Raw genomic sequence first — 22,796 nt, 5'->3', positions numbered from 1 at the left:
CAGCCCACCTGGACCCAGAGTTGTTTAGGGCCTGTGGGGGCTCCCAGACAAGGCTGGTGAGGAATCTGAAACCCCGTGAGGTGTACCCTGCCCCAGGCCCCACAGGCTTTGTGGCAGAGCAGGGCTCCACACTTAGAAAAGGGGCCCTCTCCATGACATGGGGTGGCTGTCTGAGCATGGCTTAGGGTAGAGAGAAGGCTCACCCAAGCCCAGTCGGCTGTGGCCTCATGTGGGTGAGTTCTGGTAGGGGAAGGAGAAGGGCCTCCTCCACCTTCTGACCACTCACAACACCCACTGACAGCTGTCAACACACAGTCACATGTAAGCACAAGCATACACAGCACACGCGCTCTCATGCACCCAAACATGCAGAGACTCACACATGCATGTGACCAAGGCTGGGACCAGGGTGAAGCCCAAAGGCACCCAGGTGCAAAATTTAAGGAGGCTCCCACTCTGGGGCTCATGCAAGGGCAGGGTCCTCCCTGAGAGCGAGCTCTCCCTCAGGTTGTGTACCTGAGGCCCGGCTGTCTTGGCCCTAGTTCCTGTGTAGGACACATGCACCCACACACCAGTTACACCCACACTCACACACATGTGAGTGACATGTCTTCACACACATACCCACCTACGCATACATACAGTGCTCACCCTTGCACACACACATACACACTGGGAAGAAGTCCTTGTATGTGTATATACATCACACTGTCCTAGGTCTGTGGGTGGAAAAAAGAAGGCTGGAGAAACCTCTGCTCTCAGACACCCCAAGAGATGCAGCCAGGAAATTACAGTTGCTGAGTCCCGATTGAGTCCATAGGTGCTGAGAAGACACCCATAATGGGTGTGGTAGGGATGGGGGCTCAAGATATGTGGGGACTCTGCTCTGTGTTTTGAGTCATCTCTGGTCGGTTTAGGCACAAGGTCATCAATCTGCGACCTCTTTGTTCTTGCAACCTATAGTTTAAGGCCTGAGCAGAGGAACTCTGGTGTCTGGCCATGCACTCCTTCTTGGCCCCCCACTTAAGTTATGGGACATGGAAGGCCTTACACAGACTTGTTTCCAGATGAGACTCAGGGACAATCTGTCATTTGCGCGGGTCACTCACGCCACTGTCAGAGCTGCTAGGAATGCTAGGTCTCGGGTTCTAGGTGGCTCTTCCCAGAAGCAGACAGGGTTACCAGGAGAGCAGCAGGACTTGCCTATTCTAGGATCTGACCTCTTGGTCCCCTGAGGATGACAGCATTGCAGGTAGGTAGCTGAGGGCAGTCACCATTGGGCTTGTCTACTCAGACCTGAGAAGATCCTCCTAATCACCTACCCAGGCAGTGCTGCCCCAAGCCCCTGAGCCCTGCCTTTATGGACACACATGCTGTTCCCTAAAGCCTGCAGGGCAACTGTGGGCAGGAGCCAGGCTCATGGATGTAGTTATAGCACCTGCATGAACTGATTATTATCAGCAATATGTTGTCACCATGAACATTTTGTACATTTGATCCACAAATATTTGTGTAACTTTCATAAATCAGTGACTCTCAAACAGTGTTGCCCTGCTAGGTGGGCAGAGTGCCCGCTGATATAATGAAACTGAACAATGGCAGGAGAAAAGTACATTTATGGACAAAATGTCTTCGAGTTTAAGGTGTAATTTTTTTCCTTTTAATGGCCACCACCTGGTACTTCCCTTAGGACCTAGGATATGAGGAGCAACATGTGATAATCTTTGCTACATTGAACATACTGTTTTGCAATGTTCTTTGCAGAACACTTATGTGTGACCTTCAGTTGGCCAGTCTACTGGCAAGTGTCAGAGAAGCTGGTGTTTTGAGGCTGAAATTGCCACGTGGTGGCGGTGGCACTCCAACTCTGGGAAACGATGAGCTCCACACACCTGCCTCAGAGGCATCCTGAGTGCTTCCATTCTGGAGAATTTACATTGCCACCATCCAAGAAAGGAGCCACTTCCCTGGGCCCCCACCTCCCACATATCACTTTTCCCAACAAAATCCCCTCCTTTCAAAGCACATGGTATATCGCGCATGTGTATCAGTCATTTAAGGAATCCAGTGGCTTTGTGGCAGAGTAAGTACACTCACCCATCACACCTTGTACAAGTTGCCCCTTTACCTCAATCTCAGCTTCCCTGGAGCACACCTGGAGCCATGACCCCTCTCCCGGAAGTTTCCTCCGAAGAGCCTGTCATCCTTCAGTTTCCATCCCAGCCACCTGTCTTAGCTTGAGCTGTTATAACAAAATACCACAGACTGGGGTCTTAAACAACAGATATTTATTACTCAAGGTTCTGGGGGCTGGAGTTCAGGGTCCTGGCATGGTGGGGTCTTCTGAGGACCCTCTTCCAGCTTGCACATGGCTGCCCCTGCGCCATGGCCTCCCGCAGCTTCCCTCAGTGCTTGGGCCTGAAGAGAGCTCAGGTGTCTCTTTCTCTTCATTCAAGGACACTAAGCCCATCGTGAGGGCCTCACCTTACCACCTCATCTAACTTTTACCACCTCCCAAAGGCCCTGCTCCAAACACTGTCACACTGGGGTTAGGGTTTCAACATATGAATTTGGAGGGTGCAAATATTCAGCCCACAATACCGGCCGTAGAAATCACGATTCATTCTTTTCAGATGCGCAGGCCACTTGGTCCACTATGCAGAGATGCTTGTATTCCCAGCTCTCTGCTCTCCCATGACAGACCTGTCTCCTCTCCTCCTGGCCTTTTTCTCTTATGTGGGTGCTCAGTCTGGACTCTGTGCCTGGGCCACCTCAAGTTTGACTCCAGCTCCTTACAAAGCACCTGGTGTCCCTTCCCTCTCTGACTCAGACTCCCCACACAGCCACACCTGCCAGGCAGTGTCCTGGGGAAATCCTCCACTGCTCCCTCAACACCCTGCTGGGCTTCACGACTCCCAGTTCCTGTGACGTGCTCTCACTAAGCCTGGAGTTCTAACTCCAGATTGTTTCAAGAGGCATTATTACTCTAATATTCAGCTCAATAAGGACACATTACTGAGTCGCTCAGTATGGCTGGCATGGAGTAGGCTTTGGGGCCTACAGAGCTCATGAGATCATTCTTCAGCTGACATTCTAGAGAACAGAAAGAAAACTGGACTTCTGGCCACAAGCAAAGAGAAAGGAAAGGCTTCCATGCAGATTGTCACACCATGCTGAGCTTGTAGGAGAGGGAGGCGTGCTGGGCTCTGCTTGGGTGGGGAGAGGGAGCTTCGGGGCAGGGTTCTACCCGAGGACTCCGGGATAGAGCAGCAGGGGCAGAGATGTGGACTCCTGGCAGTGCATGCAGGCCCGAGGGGCCAGAGTCAGCCTGGGTAAAGCAGACAGCAATGGGAAGACAGCAGGGTTCGGACAAACTGGGGGGGGCTTTGCCCAGAGAGGCCAGGCTAAGGCATTATTTCTGACCCTGTTGCCAAGAAGCCTGGGTCAAAGTGCTCTCACTATTTGGAAGTATTTTACTCACACTTCCCTTGTTGATTTTCACCTTCTTTTTAGCTGTCTGGCCAGAGCCATATACCTAACTGATCTGTCTTTTTTCTCACCTTTTTATTAAATGGGACAGCTTGGCAATAATCTGTGAGAGCTAGGTGATTTACCTTATCAACGTGTACTGATTTCCCTCCTTTCCCTGCCCTGTTCTGGAGATCTTAGCCTGGTGATTTTCCAAAATAATCTTAGAGCCTCACTTGTACTTCCTTTTAATCCAATCATTAACAGGCATTTGTGGGCAAATCGCTGGTGTATGAGCTGAGAACATTCTATCCCACCTCCCTGACCCTATTTCCCGCTATTTCCATATGCAAACCTATATTCCAGCCAACTAGTCTTTGTTTCCAAAACACACTGTGTGCATTCCCGCCCTGTGCCTCTGCCCATTCAGTGGCAGCTGCCAAGAACACCGTCCCTACTCCCACCCTTTGGACAAAGCTCTCCCCAGGTTCCACCTCCTTAGCCAGCCCCTCTCAGACACCCTCACCTGCAGTGACCGTCAGGCTAAAATAAGAACTCTTTCCATTCTATCTCCCCAGTGCTTTACATACAATCCCACAGGGCATGTGGGCTCCACAAATACCCATGATGGTAATTTTCACACAATTGTCCAATCACATGTTTTATTGTTTTACCAGTTGGCCTAACCTGTGCATTTGAGTTTTGTAAATGAAGGTTTCGTAACATGAAACACACTTGATCCTTTCACATGATATTGCTGTAATTACTCTTCTATTTTCTTTATAATAAGTGCCACTCAGGGACTGAGGAGACAAGGAATGCAGCCTTTTAGGGAACCAGATGTAGCCACTGAGGCCTGAGCTACCCCAGTGGGACCCTCCCTGGTTCCAGGGGCACCTTGCTGGCCTGGGCTTAGATGTGGGGTAGTCAGTTGGGCAGTGGTGGTCCCTGGAATCAGCAAACACTGGCAGGTCTGGGTGAGACTGATCCAAGGGGACTTCCCTGGTGGCTCTGGGTATCAGCTGGGCAGGGTGGTTGGTCAGATGTAGGCTCCATCTGTAAGAACCACTGGTGTTAAGATTCTGTAGGTTGGGAATGAAATTCCCCACACTATATCTGGCACCTAGTAGACATGTGTTAGATGCTTAATAAATATTTGCTAAATGAAAGAACCTTTTTGAAAATGTGCTTTATCAAGTGTTTGCCAAGTATGGTCTCTAGTCCCAGCCTCAGAAGCTCCTGGGGCTCTGTCAACAAGTGTGGGACCCTGGATTCGGCATCATTCACCAGCTCCCAGTGGTTCTGCTGTAGATCACCATTTGAGACCCATGCATCTGGAGTCATCGCACTCTAGTGTCTCTCATCTCAGGCTGCCAGGGAGGCAGCCCTCTCCCTTCCCGGCACCCGCTCCTCTCAGGGACTCCCCACCTGGCCGTGGGCAAGAGTAGACCAGACCCAAATGCAGTGGCAGGCCCACTCTGACCGGCTGTGCACAGCCACTGCCACTTCCAGGATGGTGCCTTCGCCTGGAAAATGAGCTCGAAATGCCAGCCCACTCTTCCCAGGGCCATAAAGACCATCTGTGATGCCACCAAAGCCCAACTGATATTTGTTGAGTTGAGTTAAATTAAAGTATCACTTACCTCAAAGCACTTTCAAAGGGCTTTGCAAATATTAGGTGAGTCCATAACCAACCTACAGACTGGTCCATAAAGTTCTTGAAAGGAGGAGAAGCCTGGAAGTCCCAGTAGATGGGGGGTGGGAAGTGGCAGGGAGCAGCCTGGTTGGGCCCAAGTGATGGACAGCTACACGAAGACTTTGCTGATCCTTCCACCACATGCTTTAAAGGAGGATTGACCACATGATAGAAGACTGAGGAAGGGAGGCCAGGGTGGTGGCTCTGTAGGGAGGATGGCAATGCCAAGAGAAGCAGGTGCACGTAGAGAGCACCAGACGTGAGAAGGTGTTTGCTCACTGCCTTATGCTGAAAAGTCACTTGCGGGGCAGATCGATGCCCTGCAGAGCAGCCCTGGCACACTTCCCCAAGCTTGCTGTATCTAACTCAGTTACAGCCCTGCTGATTTGTGCGTTCCTTTGCTGAGGCTGCCATAACAAAGTGCCCCAACTAGGTGCTTACACTGAGAGCTTACATCACAGAGATGGATTGGCTCACCATTCCGGAGGCTGGAAGTCCGAGTTCAAGGTGTGGGCGGGGTCGGTCCCCCCTGAGGCTGTAGGGACAGTCTGCTCCTGCCTCTCCCCTGGCTTCTGGCTGTAAGCTGGCCATCTCTGGTGCTCCTTGGCTCCAGCCTCGTGGCATCCTCCCTGTGAGTGCACACGTCCTTTTCTTGTAGGGACAGGGCTGCATTGGGTCAGGGCTCATCCTGATGACCTCATCTTGGTCATAGGCAAAGACCCTTTTTCCAAATGAGGTCACACTCTGAGGTACTGGGAATTGGGACTTTAATATATGAGTTTTGTGGGGACACAGTTCAGTGCCTAACAATGTGAGTGTCACAGATTGTTGATGTAGCTCAGCCCGCAGCCAGCCCTGAACCAACCCTTAGCTGCTTTAGGTCTGAGTGACACCAGCTGCAGAGGCCCTGGGTTGGGCTTGACAGGAGAAGCCAATATATGTTCTCAGCAGCTTTTCTTTTCCCACCCACCCCAGTGTTCCCGCAGAGGAAGGGATTCTACATCCCATCTCTGGGCCTTCTACATGAGAAAATCGAACTGCCAAGCAAACAAACAAGCTGAGAAGAGGGCCAGAAATCTTTCAGGCTGTGTCTTGGTTCAGAACATTCTGCCAGCCCCTGCCACCTCCATCCCCCACTGTCTGCCAGGGTGACCCCGGCCAGCACTGTGCTCAGGTCACAAGGGGTCTCTGGAAGGTGGAATGAATAGGGACTAAGTTCAGAAAATGTGAGTCCTGTCCTGACTCCGCCACGAAGTGAGTCTGTCACATTAGATGGGTCACCTCTCCCTTCTGTCCAGGGACATTCTCAGCAGTGCCCCACAGCTCTGGTGCTGGATAGGATACTAATGTGTCACCTCAATAGTCCCATAGCCAGAGCCATCACTCCACCATCACACATGTATGCAGCAGCCCATGGACCACTGAGAGCCAGTTTCCCTCATTTTCTACAGGTAGACTCAGAGCCACCCACAGGTAGCTCCCTGCATGGAAAAGCTGCCCAAGGCCCCCACTTAGAGGTCTCTGAGACCCTTGCTGGGATTTCTGGCCTCTGTTCCAGGCTTCAGGGCAGTCCCAGAGTTGTAGATGTTAGAACTGGAGGACATTAAATATCATCTGCTCCCTCCAAGCCTGATGGGGAAACTGAGGCACAGGCAGGCATGGCCACAGAGCGGGGGAACCCCAGGCCTCCTAGTTCTCAGCACCCTGGTTCCCTCTCCTGAAACCACAGCCTGCAGGCCATGTCAGCCCCCTCTGTCCCTTCTGTCTCCTTAGCAACGATCATTCGGCTTCTAGAGTGTGGCGCTTTGCTATGGTGCGGGGTTCTGGGAAACTCACTGCCGATATGTCAACAGGTATGGAAACCACAGGTACGCAGTTCTGTCAAATTTTGCTCAGCATGTCAGGCTCAAAAAAAGCGTTCTTCATTTGTTCCCACCTATTTCTCTCAGGATGGCCAGCCAGGCCTCTTCCTTCATCCCCACCCTGGTCCTGAGAGCTCTGCACCACGCATGCACACACACAACACACACACACACACACATACACAAAGACACAAATAGCTATGCACACACACAGAGACACACACAGAGACACAAACAGCCGTGCACACACACACACAGAGATGTGCACACACACATATAGACTCACACACACACACACATGAACAGCCATACACACACGAATAGCCATGCACACACATAGATACACACACAGCCACAGCCACACATGAACAGCCATGCACACTCACATAGACACAAACAATCACACACACCAACAGCTGCACACACACACAGACACAGTCACATGCACCTGCATGGACACACACACAGACACGAACATCCACATAGACATACACACACATATATGTGCACACATAGGTATACTCACAGACAACACAAACACACACACAGGCATAAGCATGCATGAAGACATGAACAGCCACATACCCTCAGGACACACACACACACCACCTTTCTAAGTGAGCCTCAAGTTCAGGCCAAAGCCCACCCTTGCCAGCCACTTCATTGCTGAGCTGATGAATCATCTCTGATCTTAGTTAAGATCTCAGAAGCATAGAATCCCAGTTAGAGAATCTTAAGGGTCATTTTATTCAACCTTCTGGGTGAGGTAAGATTCCCCTCTTCTCTTCCTTGAGTGTTTTCATTTCATTCAAGGTGCCCTCAGCCTCTGGACCCCATCATGCTGTTCCCTTTCCTTTTCTGCCTCTGTACCCTTTCCCCACTCCATGCTTTCCTTTCCCCAGCAGGGGCCCTTCTAGCTGCTTCCCCCTTTCCTCCCCTACCCATCTCCTGGTGAGTGTTAAATCAGTGGCCACAAAGCCCACCTTTATAACATTGCAACTTTAAGCTGTAGAACCTAGAAGAATGCTACAACAGATGTCAGGCCAGGAGTTGTTTACGATCCACCTTCATCTCACTGTGCACACACACATGCACACTCATGCACACAGATGTGCACACACACAGCCCACCTTAGGTATTCCACAGGGTTGTAGAAAGAATTGAAGGAGATAATGAGGGTGAATGGATTTTAAGCGTAAGCTTCTATAACATGTCAGGGATTATTAACCTGCAAGTTTCTCAAGGACAAGAACTGTGTTTTCTGCCCAGAAACCATCTCCCCACATGCACACAGCCTGGAATGTTATTAGATACAGAGTGGGTGCTCACTCACTTGAAATCTAATGAACTAAAGATTGCTTTAATAGAGGCCCATTTTTTATAAATCAGCATTAATATCTACAGGCCTCTGACCTCAGGGGGAATCGAAGGTACAGCACAATGATTTGTATAGATGCTGGGCTAGTAAGTGCACAGCCAGTGGGGCCTGGCACACCTGCTTCGCACATCTCCATACTCCCAAATGCACAGGCCCTGGGCCTTTCACTGCAGCCCCGAGCATGTGATACCAGGAGCCTGTAGGTATCTAAGAAGCTCAGTGGGAAGAGGCCAGAGGAATGACCTCTAGTTAACCTCCAGCGAGCCCTGGGACATTCTGTTTACAGGCTCTGACTGCAAGTTTATATTTGATCAATTAATTAATGCTCTCAATAAATATTATTGATCATCTACTCAGTGGATATAAGCTCTCAGCAACCACCAGAGGAACTTTTTAAAAATACAGATTCAAGGACACCATGCCAAGTGATTCTGGTTGAACTGACCGGAAGTGGAAAAATTCCTGAATGCCCCAGGATATTCCAATGGAAAGCCTCCTCCTTGTAGGGCAAACTCACCCTGTCAGAGGGGGCACTGCACCTGCCTCAAGGAGTTAGGTCTCTAGGGGGCAGGCAGTGCACTGACCCCAGGAGAGGGGCAGTCAGTGGGGAAGGCAGGGGATGGTGAACGTTCCTGAGAACTGGTCCAGGCAGGCTTCTGTCCTCAGGACATGAGGCCAGAGTGTGCAATGTGGACTGGCCACCACAAAGCCACATCCTCAGAGAGGAGCCTTCACCTCTTCAGGAAGGCAAGAGAGTTTGTCTCCAGTTTGGGACATAGGGCTGGAGAAGAAACAGTGCCCAATCTGGGTCATGGGAAGAGAGTGGCCCATCCACTGTTTGAGCTACTGAGAGAACTGATAGATCTGAGGAAGCTGGCAGAGGCCTCTGGAAATCTTTGAGACAGCCCCCAAGAGGAACCTAGTCGGGGAGCCCTTGGCCTCGGTGACTCTTCAGGACTCAGAACAGCCCATGTTTTCCCACCTGCACGTAGCTCTGTAGTCCCCAGATTCCCAAGGCGTCCAGATTGACTTCAGGACGAGGCAGGGCCTCAAGCCAAGCAGGACTTTTCTTAGGGAGCTTAGAGGCCTATTGACATTTGCAGCAGCTCCATCCCTAGAAATCCACACACTAGGGCCCTTCCTGGGAGGGAGGGGACAGGGTTAATCTGAGGGCTGGGGGAGGTGGAGAAAGGCCTTGAAACCACACAGTGAAGCCAACCAGATTAATAGAGGAAGAGAGAGGGGGGTAGACCATTAGGAAGACAAAGAGAAAATCATGCTGGAGCAATAGAAAGGGAAATCTAATATCAACTAGGGAAAAATAAATGGAGATTAGGGCAAACAAATTAGCTTTAATGGGTTCAATGCTAATACAAGAATAACAGCGAGCTGCGAATGCCTTTGAGGGGAGATGGATAAAGAACCTGAGCAGCCAGGCAGGCAATAAAGAAGATTCAGGGAGGGGCCGGCCCCAGGAGCTGGGGAGGCGAACAGGAACAGTGGGACAGTGGCACGGGCGGGGCTGCCCGCTCCATAGGGGCGGGGAGGGGCTAGAACCAGGATCTGCCCGTGGGCAAGTGGTGGGAAGGAATTGAGGACAGAGAAATAGACGGGAGCGGAGGGGTGGAAAGAGAGTAGAGGGGAATCAACCAACAGGGAGCGATGGGGGGCATATAATGGGATTAGGTTTATACTCTGACCAGAGAAAATCACAGAAAAGGAAAAATTAGGCCCCAACAAATGAAAACCTGGAGAGGATTTTGAAATGGGTTTTGGAATGTCCCACACTCAGTAAGTGATGTGAAGACACATTCACCCTAGAGAAGGGTCTGGCAGTCCTAAATCACATGCTGCCCCGGGCACGGGGGGCTAAGCAGCAATGGGACCCTCAGCTCTGCCCCTCTGTAATGACACAGCCTTGGGAAATTACAGTCTCTGCCCCCCATCTCCATATGTGCAGTGGGGTTGCCATGCTGCCTACCCCAGAGGGCTGTCATGAGATCGGAGTGAGCCAAAGCATTGGATTGGTCCACCGCCTTATGCTGCCCTCAGTATCCCCTCTCAGTTGGGAGGATACTGAAAACAGCCCTCGCTCCCATCCTCCTTTCCTTCATTCCTCTTCTTTTAAGTCTAACTTTGGTAAAATACCAGCTACGTCTCACTCTTCCCCAGCCGGGGGCTAATCCAGAGGACACCTCTTTATCCACGCTTTGTCTCCCTCCCTGCACCCCTGCCAGCCCTCTCCCTGTCAGGGATGAACAAATAGTGAGGACACCTCCTTCCCTCTGGGCTCCTCTAAGATGAGAGCGCCCACAGAAACCAAACGTTTTATGCTATTGTTCTAAGGGCCTCTGGGGACCCTCTGGTCGGCCAGAGCTTCACAGGCTAGGAGCCTGGGTGCTGGGGTTGGTCCTTATGGTCTCAAAACCTGGGGCCTCCTGGGCTGCACTGAAGTGTGTGGAGACCCCGCCTAAGGGCTGGAGGCCAGCAGGCCAGGATTGTGGACCACCAGGAACAAGCCCAGGGATCCCGGAATAACCACCTGCACAGTGACTCCAGGAGGGGAAAGACAGAACTGGGATTACTTCCTCCCCATCAGGACATTTCAGAACCTTGTCCTTCACTAACGATTTTGGAAGAGCAGGAGCAGAAAATGATTTCAGCAAGAAGATGGGCAAATGGAGTCGGACAGCTTTGTCATTTGCTGAGAAATATGTTCATTAAACTGAAGCCCACCCATAAAACTATAACCTCCTAGATAGTGGGGACCCACCTGCTTGGCTGCGGTATCCCTGGAGCCTGGAGCAGTGCTGGTCAGGTGGGAATGGAGATGTTTGTGGAGGGCTGCCCAGGGCTCCATGTGCCTCGTGTTATGCAGATCACACGACACACCTGGCAGGAGAGGTAGAGAGAAGCAAAGTTCATGCCAAGGCCATACGTTCATCAGAGGTGGAGCAGGGCTTTGAACACAGGCAGTCTGCCTCCCAAGCCCACCTTCCCAACCTCTATTCTATTCTTCAGTGGGTGAAATAAGTTGATAAATGAACCTCACCCACTTGTCAGATATAAAAACGCTTATCAGCCTGGGCCTCTATGAGGGACTGATAAATGGGCCACCTGGCAGGTAGCAGAAGGCTGGAGGGTGCTGGGTCGCCTGTGGCTCCTGGCAGCATGGCCTCACAGCAGCAGGCCAGCCGGACTCCTGCTCTCCTGGGACCGGCTTACATGCATCTCAGTTGTCCTGGTGGCCAAGAAAGGCCATCACTTGGAGGCCCAAGCCCCAGCTCCATGGCCCCCCTCCACATGCCACAGCCTCTAACCCCACCCTCTTCCTTTTGCTCACCTGGCCCCAGGGTGCTAGCTGCTTCTGCAGATGCCAGCTAGGGGTTCCCCCCATGCACCTTTGTGCTTATAGCCCTCCTGCACCCAGACAGGCAAGACCCCCACTGAAGCCCCTCAAATGAAATCTCTAGGAACAGGTTTCTTGTTTTCTGACTGGACCCAGGCTGGCTTGGCCGTGGCTTTGGTCTTGAATGCTAGGCACAGTGCTGAGCAACTTGGCAGTGAGAACTGGGGAACACGTTTCTTTTACTGGCTGGACCCTGGGATGTCCGAGTCCTTGAAAGGGTGGCTCTGCCGCTCAACCCCAGGGCCCCCCAGCTTGAGCTGCCTCTCCTGGCTCTTTCCCTCAGAGCCGTGATTCCCCTGGGGGCCGACCTATGGAGCACCCCTCATTATTCCCCACAGACCCTCCATGGCCAAGGTGCCAGGATAAAGCTTCTCAACTTGGCATCTGCAGGCCTCTGTTGGTAATGGTTTCCTCATCAGTGTGAGATGGTGGCAGTGGCAGTCAAGTCACAAAGTGGTCCTGTAAGACCAGTGAGGTGGTAGGTGAACCGTGATGCTCCTGGAAAAGCTATGCCCTCATTTAATGTTGACATTGGAGGAGGGCATCCACATTCACCCTTTGGCCCCTGCAGTCAGACAGCAGACTCTCTTTTCCTGGACCTCCCTTTTTTAAACAACTTACGTCTAATATGTCTGAAAGACAGAATCCTGCTTAGGGCAAAGAATGTGTGGGCTTCACTAAGTTTGTCTGAGACCCGCTTTCTTCCCTCCCTTCTTCCTTCTTTCCTTCCTCCCTCCTTCCTTTCTTCCTTCCTCCTTCCTTCCAGTAATTAACTCCACCAGCATTTATTGAGTACCTACTGTGTACCCAGCATTATACTAGATACTAGGGTTTCTGAGATAAAGAAGTTACATCATCCCTCAAGGAGCATGTGGTCCATTCAGGGAGACACAGCCAGTATAAACAGACACATATTCTGCTATATGTACTGGTAGAGATTATGTCCTGACGTGTTTAAAAGAAAGGATCAGAGACTGCAAGCAGGAAAGGCAGGGAAGTCTTCCTGTAGGAGGCAGCTTTCTGAATGGACTCAAAAATCAGTCAAGAGGCAGTAAGGAAAGGGCAGTCCAGGCACAGAAGGCAGCATGAACAAAGACTCAGGGGAGAGAGAACTCAGATTCTGTGGCAGAACAGCCAGCAATTCTGTGTTGCCGGGTCACAAGACTCAAGGCTGAGACATGTAGGAAACGAGGCTGGAGAGGTCAGCCGGGGTCAGCTCATGTGGACATTGTCTTCCAGATTTCCTAGCTTGGACCTCACCGTGCAGGGGATGGTGCCATGCACAGGAGGGTTTCCTCAGCATGGGAGGGGTACGGTCAGACTTAGGCTCCACTTGTTTATTTATTTACTTATTTATTTTTGTAGTTTTTTTTGTGGGTATTTTCTTGTTTTGATATATTTTTAAATCAAAGTTTAGTTGATAAACAATAATATAATGGTTTCAAGTATACAACAGTGATTTGACAGTCACTGATATTATTAAAAGCTCATCCCCACTAGCGCAGTTACTGTCTGTCAACATAGAAAGGTGTTATGGAACCCCTGACTATATTCTCTATGCTGCACTTTCATCCCTGTGCCTAATTTACGTTATGATTGAGATTTTGTGCCTCTTTCTCCCCTTCACCTGTTTCACCCACCCACCCCAGCTCCACCCCCACAGTAACCGTGAGTCACCTCTCAGTGCCTATGAGGGTCAGACTTTGGGTTTAGATGTGTTGCTCGCCAACAAAGTGTCATGTGTGCAAGGTCAAGTGCAGAGACTGGTGAGTCTAGGTGACTAGCTACTCACCCTTGTCGCAGATGATACATCACCTAAGACAGATTTTCTTTGGTCACCTGAAACTATGGCCCTCGCCCTCCACCCCATTATTCTTTAGTACCACACCCTGTTGTGTCCTTCCTAGCACTATCCAATAATTGTACATTTATTTTTGTGTTCATTTTTTAAAATTTCCACCTATTCATGGAGTGGATGCTCCATGACGGCAAAGATCAGTTCTACGTGGTCAGTTCTAGTAAAGTGTTTGGCATGTTGCAGGTGCTCAGTAAACGTGTCAGATTGATCATTGAACACGTGGGTGTGCAAATGCTGGGGATGGCTAGGAAGGTACTGATTGGGGAAATATTTAGGAGGCAAAAATGTCAGGGTTTGGTGAGCCTCCGATATAGGGAGAATGCAAGAAGCTAGAGGCTGCTTGTTAATTCATGTGTCATATATTTACTGAACACCTAATATAATTTAGCAATGAATGAAACAGACATGGTCCTGCCCTTATGGAGCTTTCAGTCTGGTGGGAGAAGATAGTCACTAGTCATATGTGTAATCACGCAAATAATTGCATTGGTACAAATAATATAAAATTAAAATTTGAATGAATGCTATGCAGGAAAGGTAAAGGTAAAGGTAAAGGATGCCGAGAACATCAGAACATCCTAACCTACTCTGGAATAAAGCCAAGCCACCAGGAGGAAGTGACTCTGTGTGGAAATATGCAGGATAGGTAGGAATAGTCTGGATAAGAGGAGACAGTAGTTCCAGGTTGAGGAGACAGCATGTGCAAAGGCCCTGAGACAGGAGGACGCACTGATATTTCCAAGGTCATGCAGAAGGCCCACGAGGGTGCCAGGCAGAGAGTGTGGTGGGAGGTGACATGAGATGAGGCCGAAGCAGCAGGCTCTACACCCCCATGGCAGCTGATGTCATTACAACCAAACAACACTAGGGGAGGGGCCTCTTTACCACCAAAGAGGAGACTCCCAACAGGAAGTTGAATAAAAAAGTGGGGGGAAAACGTGGGCTGGAGAAACTGGGGATGCCCATGATTCATCAGGATGGGGGTAGTAGATAAAAGAATGAAAGGGGTGGGATCACCAAGGATGACTATGTAGAGTGAGCACAGCCCTGGGATTTGAGAGAAGCCTGGAAAAAAAATAGACAAAAGAGAACAAATGAGGGAAGAGAACCCCATTACAGAGAAATGAGAGCGGGTCTGAAGGTAGAGGAACTGGGAGCCTGAGAGCACACACAGCGCCAGCCACCACCCAGCTCAGGTTGGAGCCGGAGGCTGTAGTGAGCTGCCGGGAATGAAGGAAAGGACAGCAGGTATGGTGGCTTTTTGAGGAATTTGGTTGGCAACAGTAGGAAGAAAAGATGTCACAGTGCAGGGGTGGGGATTTGTGTGTGTCCGGGTGGGTGCAGGGCTGGGGACTGACGCAGTGGTGTTGGTAGACCCAAGGGAAGCACCTGGCACAGTGGGGGAGGTAGATCATCTAAAAGAAACAGGAGGATGAGCTATAGAATAGGGTTCCAGAGCAGGGCGAAGGAGCAAAGAGAAATGAATAGGCAGTCTGAGAGCAGCCCCGGGCACAGCCTCTCCTCTCCAGTTCCCTTGGGAGGAGAGACGAGGGGCAGAAACTCCAAGGCCCTGCAGCCAGACGGGGGGTGGATGCGGACGCTGAACACTGCTTCTCCTCATGTGGCCCCTTCATCCTAGGCCAAGGGCCAGTGTGCCTAGGTAACCCGTGGACGCCGGTGTGAGCTGCTGAGCAGACTTGGGGTGGAAGGTGGAACAAGAGTTTGGAGCAGAAGGTTTCCATGGTCGTGGAACACTTTCTTTAGCAGCAGTTTGAGGCAGAGGCCCTGGCCTTTATTCTAAGAAGGCACGTAGCCAAGGGAAGCAGCTGGGAGGTTACAGTGGGAGATCACAGGCCTGCAAGTCAGCGCACTGGGAATGAGAACAGCACCAGGCTGAGGATGTCAGAGACCGCTTAGCATTGGCAAGGCCATTCCTTTGTGCAAGGGGAGTAGGCACAGCGTGATTTAAAGGACATCCCAAAGCAGCCACTGTATCTCCCACTGTGGGAGTCCTGCCAGCGCTCTAACTCCCACCTGGACAATCGCTGGGGCTAAAGCAAAAGTCCCCAGGTAGTTGAATGGAAATTTTCCCAGAACAACACGTTGAACAGCATCACACCAGGATTGGTAGAGGCATGAGGAATCAGGCAGACGGAAGAAGAGGAAAGTGCTGGAATCTGGGACTCAGGGGTCCCACAGTGGGGAGGCTACACAGGAATTGTCACAGCACACCCTCACATTTATAAGGCATTTTTCTGTCACAGGAATATACTGAAGCATTAATTAAGCTTTTGTGCCAGGGTTAGGTAAGCAAAACCTGCCCTTGACGAGAGCTCCTGAAGGAATCTAAGCAGTTAGAGTTGCTGTCCAGTGCAGTCAGTGCCAAGACAGAGCCACGTGCAGAGGACAGTGGGACCCCTGGAAACATCCCTCCATCTGAAGGGGTTGGTGTGGGCACATGCAGCACGAGTTTTGGACAACGAACCTCTCTCTTTTCCTTCTACCATTCCTACTCCCAGAGTCCTGTAAGCGTGTGTTAAGAAGTTACCAAAGAAAGTCTTAAGACCTCCTTAAATGGTCACTTTTCTAAAGTACTATTTCTGGACAATAGTCTCACCTAGACCTTTGCAGAGCCCCAAATCCCTTAACTGCAGGGTGAGTTCTCCGGCCCAGAGCACTGGCAGGCCCTCGGCTGAGGACCTTCCCACTCAGAGCGGTTTGCTTCCAACCAGCCAGTCTTGTCTTTCTCTTTCACAACCACCACTCCCACCCACCCTCTAGACTATGCAAAGGGCCTTTATTTAGGAATCTTCAAGCCTTCCCCAAAGTTGCGAACCTGGGCCTGCCACTCACTTCTGGCTTCCGGCCTCAAAGCCCACCCTGTCCACAGCCTCATGGAAAGGTGGTTAGTACAGTGGGCAGGCCAGGGCAGGAAGGAAGGCTGCACCCACCTCTGGGTGTTTGGTGTTGACTGACCCGAAGGAGTCCACTCCCCCACACCGGACACAGGAGGGACAAAAGTCCTTCCCTTACAGGCTCCAAACCTCAAACCAGAGGGCCCATCTCCATCTGCAGCTAGCAGGCTCTCTCCAAACTCCCCTTCTCCTGCCTGCCTGTCCTGCAGCCACAGTAAATGTCTTTCAATTTCTAGAGAACACCAAGACCTCGCGTGTGGATTTTTTTCCTGTGGAACCTTCTTCAGCTTCTTCCCTCCAAACCATTCCTCCCTCTTACCACTCAGGGACTGTGCTAACACCTGATCTCACCCTTTTCAAGAAACTTCTCCCTTAACATGGAGATTCCCAATTTGTGTGATTTCATCCCCCGTAAAGATTTTCAGTTCCTTGAGAGCCCTGTTTCTCGTCTTATTGAAGGTGGCATGCTCAGTGCTTTGAACCTGACTCGTGGTACTCATTTGGTACATATGTGTTGAGAGAAAAAGAAATGAAAACTGTAATAGACAAGCAATAAGAATTACTGTTCTTAGAAGAAGGTGAGGCAGGGGTGGGAGGTACACAGTAGTTAGTTATTTTTCATAAATTTCCTTTACCAGTCATTGCCCTGCCTAAACTAATGGTTCAACGTGTGGCCTCAGACTAGCAGCAGATTCGCCAGCCGGGAACTTCTTAATAACAGATTCTCGGCTCCATCCCAGACCTACTGATTCAGAAACTCAGGGCATGGGGCTGAGCAGCCTGTGTTCAATAATTCCCCCAAGTAATTCAGATGCAAGCTCAAGTTTGAGAACCACTGCCCCTGTCCTCCGGCCAAGCTTGGGCCATAATACACAACCATGTAAATATAAAAAATTAGGAAAACTTGACACTTATATCAAGATTTTCAGCTAGCCACACACTTCCTCATCCTCATTCCCCCATCTGATAGCAGTTGTTAAAAATCAGCAGCAAAGCAAAATGTTTTGTTAGCTCCATTCAATGCATGAAAACACTAAGTTTAGGGAAGAAATCAACTCCAGTTTTCACAGGTGATAAAATTAAAGTGGGCAGTCAATGCAGGAGTCTGGCCCAACATGCTTTGCACAGTAACACAAAGTTACTCAGACAATAGCCTACAGTGTCCATGGAGTATGGGCAGATTTTTTCAAAGGCACAATACCTAATTCATGCCGCCCAAAAATGATGTTTATTTTTTTAAGCTGCTACCTTTCCAGGGGTGAAGAACTCCACCTGTAGGAAACCTTGCTTCCAGACATTTAGGTCCCAAACACCTAAACCCTGGGGTCATGATGACGTGGCACTCTAAGATCTGGAAAATGGGGACAAAACTGGGCTGCACGGGGTACCTGAGTTGAATGGCTGTCTGGCTCCCTCTTGTGTTCAGTGTCTGGACCCAAAAGAGCTGAAAGGCCTCAAGGACAGAAGGAGGGTCAGGTGGCTAAGCCATCTCCAAGGATGGCGTGTGGCCAGTGAGAAGCCAGCAGAATAAGTTCAGGAGCGGGCCTGGGCTCCTCCGCCACCCATCCGGAGGTTGCCCCGACCTGGTGGAAGAGCACTCGCTCGGATGTGTTGCCTTGGACAGGACAGGAGAAATTGTGCCCAAGCTAACCCTATTGCCTCCACCAGGCAGACAGAGCACTGTGCCCCTTCCACTGGGTGTTTGACCAGAGGGATTTTCCTCCTGACTTAGTGCCCAGGCCAGAGGCTTATAGCCTCTTTTTTTTTTTTTTTTAAGAGAAACTGACTGTTCTGCTGAAGACAGCTTGGGCCCCAGAGGAGACATTGCAAGGCAGCTTTGAATGTGCTAATCAGTGGGTGGTAACAGGCACTGTGTGCCCAGCAGAGGCACTTCCCATCCTCAACCATAAATAGTCCTTAATGGGCTCACACAGAAAGCCTGGCATCAGCTCTTCCTCCTTGCCTGCCTGCTTCCACTGACTCCCACCCCCGGGTCTCTACCATCCCTGCCAGATCACCAAATCATGCCCCTGGTGTGGAAAGATGTCCTTCATGCCTGCACGATGGGACCTTCAGTGTATGATGACAGAGCCAGCACCAGGCTTCCAGGATCAGTTCTGGCCATTGAAAAGGGCTCACCCCAGGGAGCAGCATAGACAAGAGCCTTAATCCTTGGTTAGATTCTGGATTCTCCTCATACAAGCTGAGTCACAGCCCATACAAATCAAGTCACTAAAATTCTCTAAGCCCCAGTCTCTTCATGGGCAAAGGGAGATATCAGCCCTGAAATTAGGTCACCCTGGATCCAGAGACTTTAGAGAGCTGAGCATGTTAGTAGTTCTAACAGAGAAGCACCTTCTTGCTTCCAAGCCTTTGCACATGCTGTTCCCACTGCCTGGAACAGTTTTTTCTCTTCTTTCCTCCACTTAGCTAACATGTCTTTATCTTCAGCCTCAGCTTAGACTTCTCCAGGAACCCTTTTATGGTCCCCTGAGCCTGGGCTTGGTGCCTTGCAGTGATTCCCACAACCCTCTGCATGTCACCTATCCCAGCAGTGGTCACATAGCATATGGTAATTGGCTGTCTGCTGGTCTGGACCCCTTGCTCTAAAACCCATGAGGAAAAAGCAGGGATCCCCTCTGCCTTATTCACCTCAGCAGCCATGGGGCCTGGTATATTGCCAGGCAGAGAGAAGGCACTTAGTAAATGCATTTGACTAGGTAGATGGGCTCAGAATGAAACATGAGCTGGGGGCAGAGGGCAAAGACCAAGTCAGGAAGGCAGCTAAGGAAACATACTCGCATATCCACAGCATATCCATGTTCTGCACAACTGCCTATAGCCAACACGCCAGTCCTGGACCCCCCGGAATGGGAATGTGTGCCAGGGAGGTCTGCCAGCCTGTTAGTGCTCTCTCAGTGCTATGGCCTGTTAGAGAAAAATCCACAGGGGTCATTCAGGCAGGAGTCACAGGTGGCTCGGGCCCCAGCTTAACCAGCTCTGTTTTAATTCTTTTGTATTTGTACTTCTTAACATAATTGTGCTTAAAAATCTGATTCTATGGTTAAAAGAAAGAAAGAGAAACAGACCACTGATTTAGTCCTCTGTCCTTGTACAGATGAGGAAAGGAGACTCAGAGAGAGGAGGGGCTTCCCCAAGACCACACAGCTCTGTGTCGTGTTAGGGAGACCCCGAATTGTCAATTCTTTATCTACTTTTCCAAAGGAGGGAAGCAGGTGGTGGGCTGTTATTTGGAATGAAACTTGAGGGTCTGAGAGGAGACTGAGCAGGCCCAGAAAGCCCCCAGGGGCCATGTGCCCTCTGTGGCATCATACACCACCCTCCCCAACAACAGCTGGCCATCCTCAGAGGCACAGAGCAGGAGTGGGTACGGCAGGAGCACAGAGGGCTTGAAACAGGCTCGTGCCTGCAGTCTCTCACGCATCCGGTGCCCTCCCTCTGGGCCAATTCCCACCCAACCGCCCTCCCTGGCCCTGACTTCTGTCCCCGGGACTACTGTCTTCTTAGGCCATGGAGGGCTGAACCAGCTAGGAGGGGCCTTTGTGAATGGCAGGCCTCTGCCTGAAGTGGTGCGTCAGCGCATCGTGGACCTGGCCCACCAGGGCGTGAGGCCCTGCGACATTTCCCGCCAGCTCCGTGTCAGCCATGGCTGTGTCAGCAAGATCCTTGGCAGGTAAGCACGAAATTCACCCCATAGCCACTTCCTGCAGGGCTCACCTGCCCATCTTGCAGCCACCCTCCCTCCCAGGATGGGGCCCACCCACTGTCCGGCTTTGGTCCCAGGTGCTGGTGGTTCTGAGCCTCCCCCACCCCTGCTCTTCGGCTCTTCTCCTTTGTCTTTTTCTCTCTCCCTCTAGTTCTCTTTTGCCCCACGTCTCATTTTCTATGGGCTTCTCTGCTCCTACAGCAGGAGAATCTTCCCCAAAGGCCCTCCCCTGCTGAGACTAAGGGAAATGGAGTTGGTAGGGAGGGGCCATGTCATCGAGGTGGCTCCTGAGGCCTCACCCACATATCCCTGCATGAGGGTCATCTGAGTTTGTGCTTCTCAAGCCACAACTCCTGCAGCAGAAGCTCCAGGGTTGCTGGATGAAATGTGGGTCCCCAATCCCCAGCCCGGACCCACAGGATCCACTTCTCAGGGAGCCAGGGCTGCATGCTGTGATGTCCATGAAATGACCAAGTGACACTTCTGAACACTAAGCCCAGAGCAGTGGTTTGTAGCCCTGGCTGCCTGTTCAAATCACCTGGGGAAAGTTAATTTTAAAAATTCAGTGTCTAGGCCCCAGCCCACACCAATTAAAGTAGAACTTTAGGGGATGGGGCCCACATTATGGTTATAGGTTCAAGGCCCCCTCAAGTATTCTAATTTCTGCAGCCAGAGGTGAGAAACACTGAGCCAGAGGTTGAGGAGGGCCCAGGAACAGCAAAGTCCTGCTTCTGGGCTGACATAGCTGCATATCCAGCCTGTCCGATGCCCCTGGCTGGGTGGCTCTGCATCAGCCCGATGCACCTGTCTCCCTCACCCAAGCCTTACACGGAGTCAAGAGGAGTTCTGATCAAAGGGACAAAGGGGCCTGAACAGTAACTGAGCTGTGGAAAGCCCTGGTTCCTGACTGGAGCTCCTGGCTGGGCTCAGGAGAGGGGTTCCCAAGACAGGTTGCAAGTGCCCCAGCGAGGACATGAGCCCTGAATGGCTGGGACAACACGTGGAGTTGTAAGGGCCAGATTATATTTCACAGCAGAAGAGACCAGAGTGATTCCACAACCCAGAGGGAAGCCTATGCTGACATAGGTCATTGATCTGCCAAGCAGCTCTCTGGGGGCTGGAGGGAGATGGAGTGGGGAGCCTGGGGCAGTGGAGGAGGCTTAAGGACCTGGATGTGGCGAAGGGCCCAGGCCCATGAGGCGCAGCTTCCACCTGAACCACTGGTAGAAAACCAGTGGGGGGACAGTCAGGGGAGAGGAATGGGGAGCAAATGTAGACCAGCATGAGCGCAGAGGGCCCGAAGGCCCGGACGGCCAGGGAGGACAGAGCCGAGCTTTCACCAAGAAGCTGGACTGGAAAACCGCCTCTGTAAACCATGTGTACACACCAAGCATGTGTGTCAGATTTTCCTTTCTCGAGAGGGGAATCTGTGCCCCAGAGGGCTGTTCCTGCAGGTGCTCAGATGCAGGAGACTGGCCAGAGGGATGGAAAGGAGAGGAAGCCAGTTGTCCCACAGTGAGGCCTTTAGCAGAGGGTTCTGGTTTGGCAGCTACAGAAACCTACAGATGCCAGGGGAAAGGCCAGTACTGGGCACATCAGGTGTTGAGGCCAGCATCGGAGGCCCATTTGAATGCCTACGCCTCTCCCTCAGAGGGGAACAAGAGTCTCTTAGTCCCTGCCCGAAGTCTCCACCTGCTTATTGGGTAATTCTTTGGGGTTCTCTATTGGAGTAGGTACTACGAGACTGGTAGCATCCGGCCTGGAGTGATAGGGGGCTCCAAGCCCAAGGTGGCCACCCCCAAGGTGGTGGAGAAGATTGGAGACTACAAGCGGCAGAACCCTACCATGTTTGCCTGGGAGATCCGAGACCGGCTCCTGGCCGAGGGCGTCTGTGACAACGACACTGTGCCCAGTGTCAGCTCCATCAACAGGTGAGACAGATGACAGTGGGGGCAGGGCACCTGGGCTTGGGGTGTCAGGCAGGACTGAAGGAGTGCCCGGTGTGGGTGGAGCACAGCCTGGGAGGGGCCACCTGCTGGAGAACCAGCCGGAAGCCACCAGGCCACCCTGCCTCCTCCCTGCTGCCTGCATCCACCCCACCCTGTAGTGTGGGCTCTTCATTCTGCCAGCTCCTTCCTCACACATGACATTCTCTTTCATTCAATAAAAGAATCTTCTTGAATTGATCCTTTTCTGAGACACACAACCCCTCACCTGGCCCCCATTCAAGCATTCGCTCATTTGTTTAGTCATTCAATTATTCACAGCTACCCCGATCAATCATTTACTCGCTCACTCATTCACATATGATTCACCCATTAGGCACTAGGCCCTGGGGACAGAGAGTCCTTTTCTATGTGGAGCTTACAATCCAGTGGGAAGACAGACACTAATTGAGTGCCATACAAACATTGTAAAAATGCAGCTCTAAGTCCTGCTAAGGAGGAGGAAATGTGAGCTAGCAGTGGGTGACTTGGTTTAGG

General features: G+C 51.3%; 1 protein-coding gene and 1 long non-coding RNA gene across 11 annotated transcripts in view; one reads left to right on the top strand and one right to left on the bottom strand.

The window, feature by feature from the left end:
- PAX8 (paired box 8) overlaps nt 1–22,796 on the top strand; it is a 55,701-nt gene that overhangs the window by 10,621 nt on the left and 22,284 nt on the right. For 6 of the 9 annotated variants that reach the window (XR_008995761.1, XM_036930748.2, XM_036930745.2 and 3 more), the window contains exons 3-4: nt 20,115–20,280; nt 22,044–22,244. Coding sequence is in view for 8 of the 9 variants with exons in the window: in XM_036930748.2 (XP_036786643.1) it covers nt 20,115–20,280; nt 22,044–22,244 (367 nt within the window). In the remaining variant the exon portion in view is untranslated. The remainder of the gene's footprint in view (nt 1–20,114; nt 20,281–22,043; nt 22,245–22,796) is intronic. The other 3 variants (XM_036930747.2, XM_036930744.2, XM_036930742.2) reach the window with 1 other exon arrangement.
- On the bottom strand, nt 135–22,265 carry LOC118934849 (uncharacterized). Of its 2 annotated transcripts, none has more exons than XR_008995762.1 (5): nt 22,158–22,265; nt 19,385–19,514; nt 11,178–11,296; nt 5,642–5,793; nt 135–5,368 (listed from the first exon to the last, which is right to left on the bottom strand). It is a non-coding gene; the product is annotated as an uncharacterized LOC118934849 (long non-coding RNA). The 2 variants fall into 2 exon arrangements; XR_005033605.2 differs by having other exon boundaries at nt 135–4,524.

This window comes from Manis pentadactyla, chromosome 2, assembly GCF_030020395.1.
Source record: "Manis pentadactyla isolate mManPen7 chromosome 2, mManPen7.hap1, whole genome shotgun sequence".
Taxonomy (NCBI): Eukaryota; Metazoa; Chordata; class Mammalia; order Pholidota; family Manidae; genus Manis; species Manis pentadactyla.
This window is presented reverse-complemented; position numbering and strand designations above follow the sequence as displayed.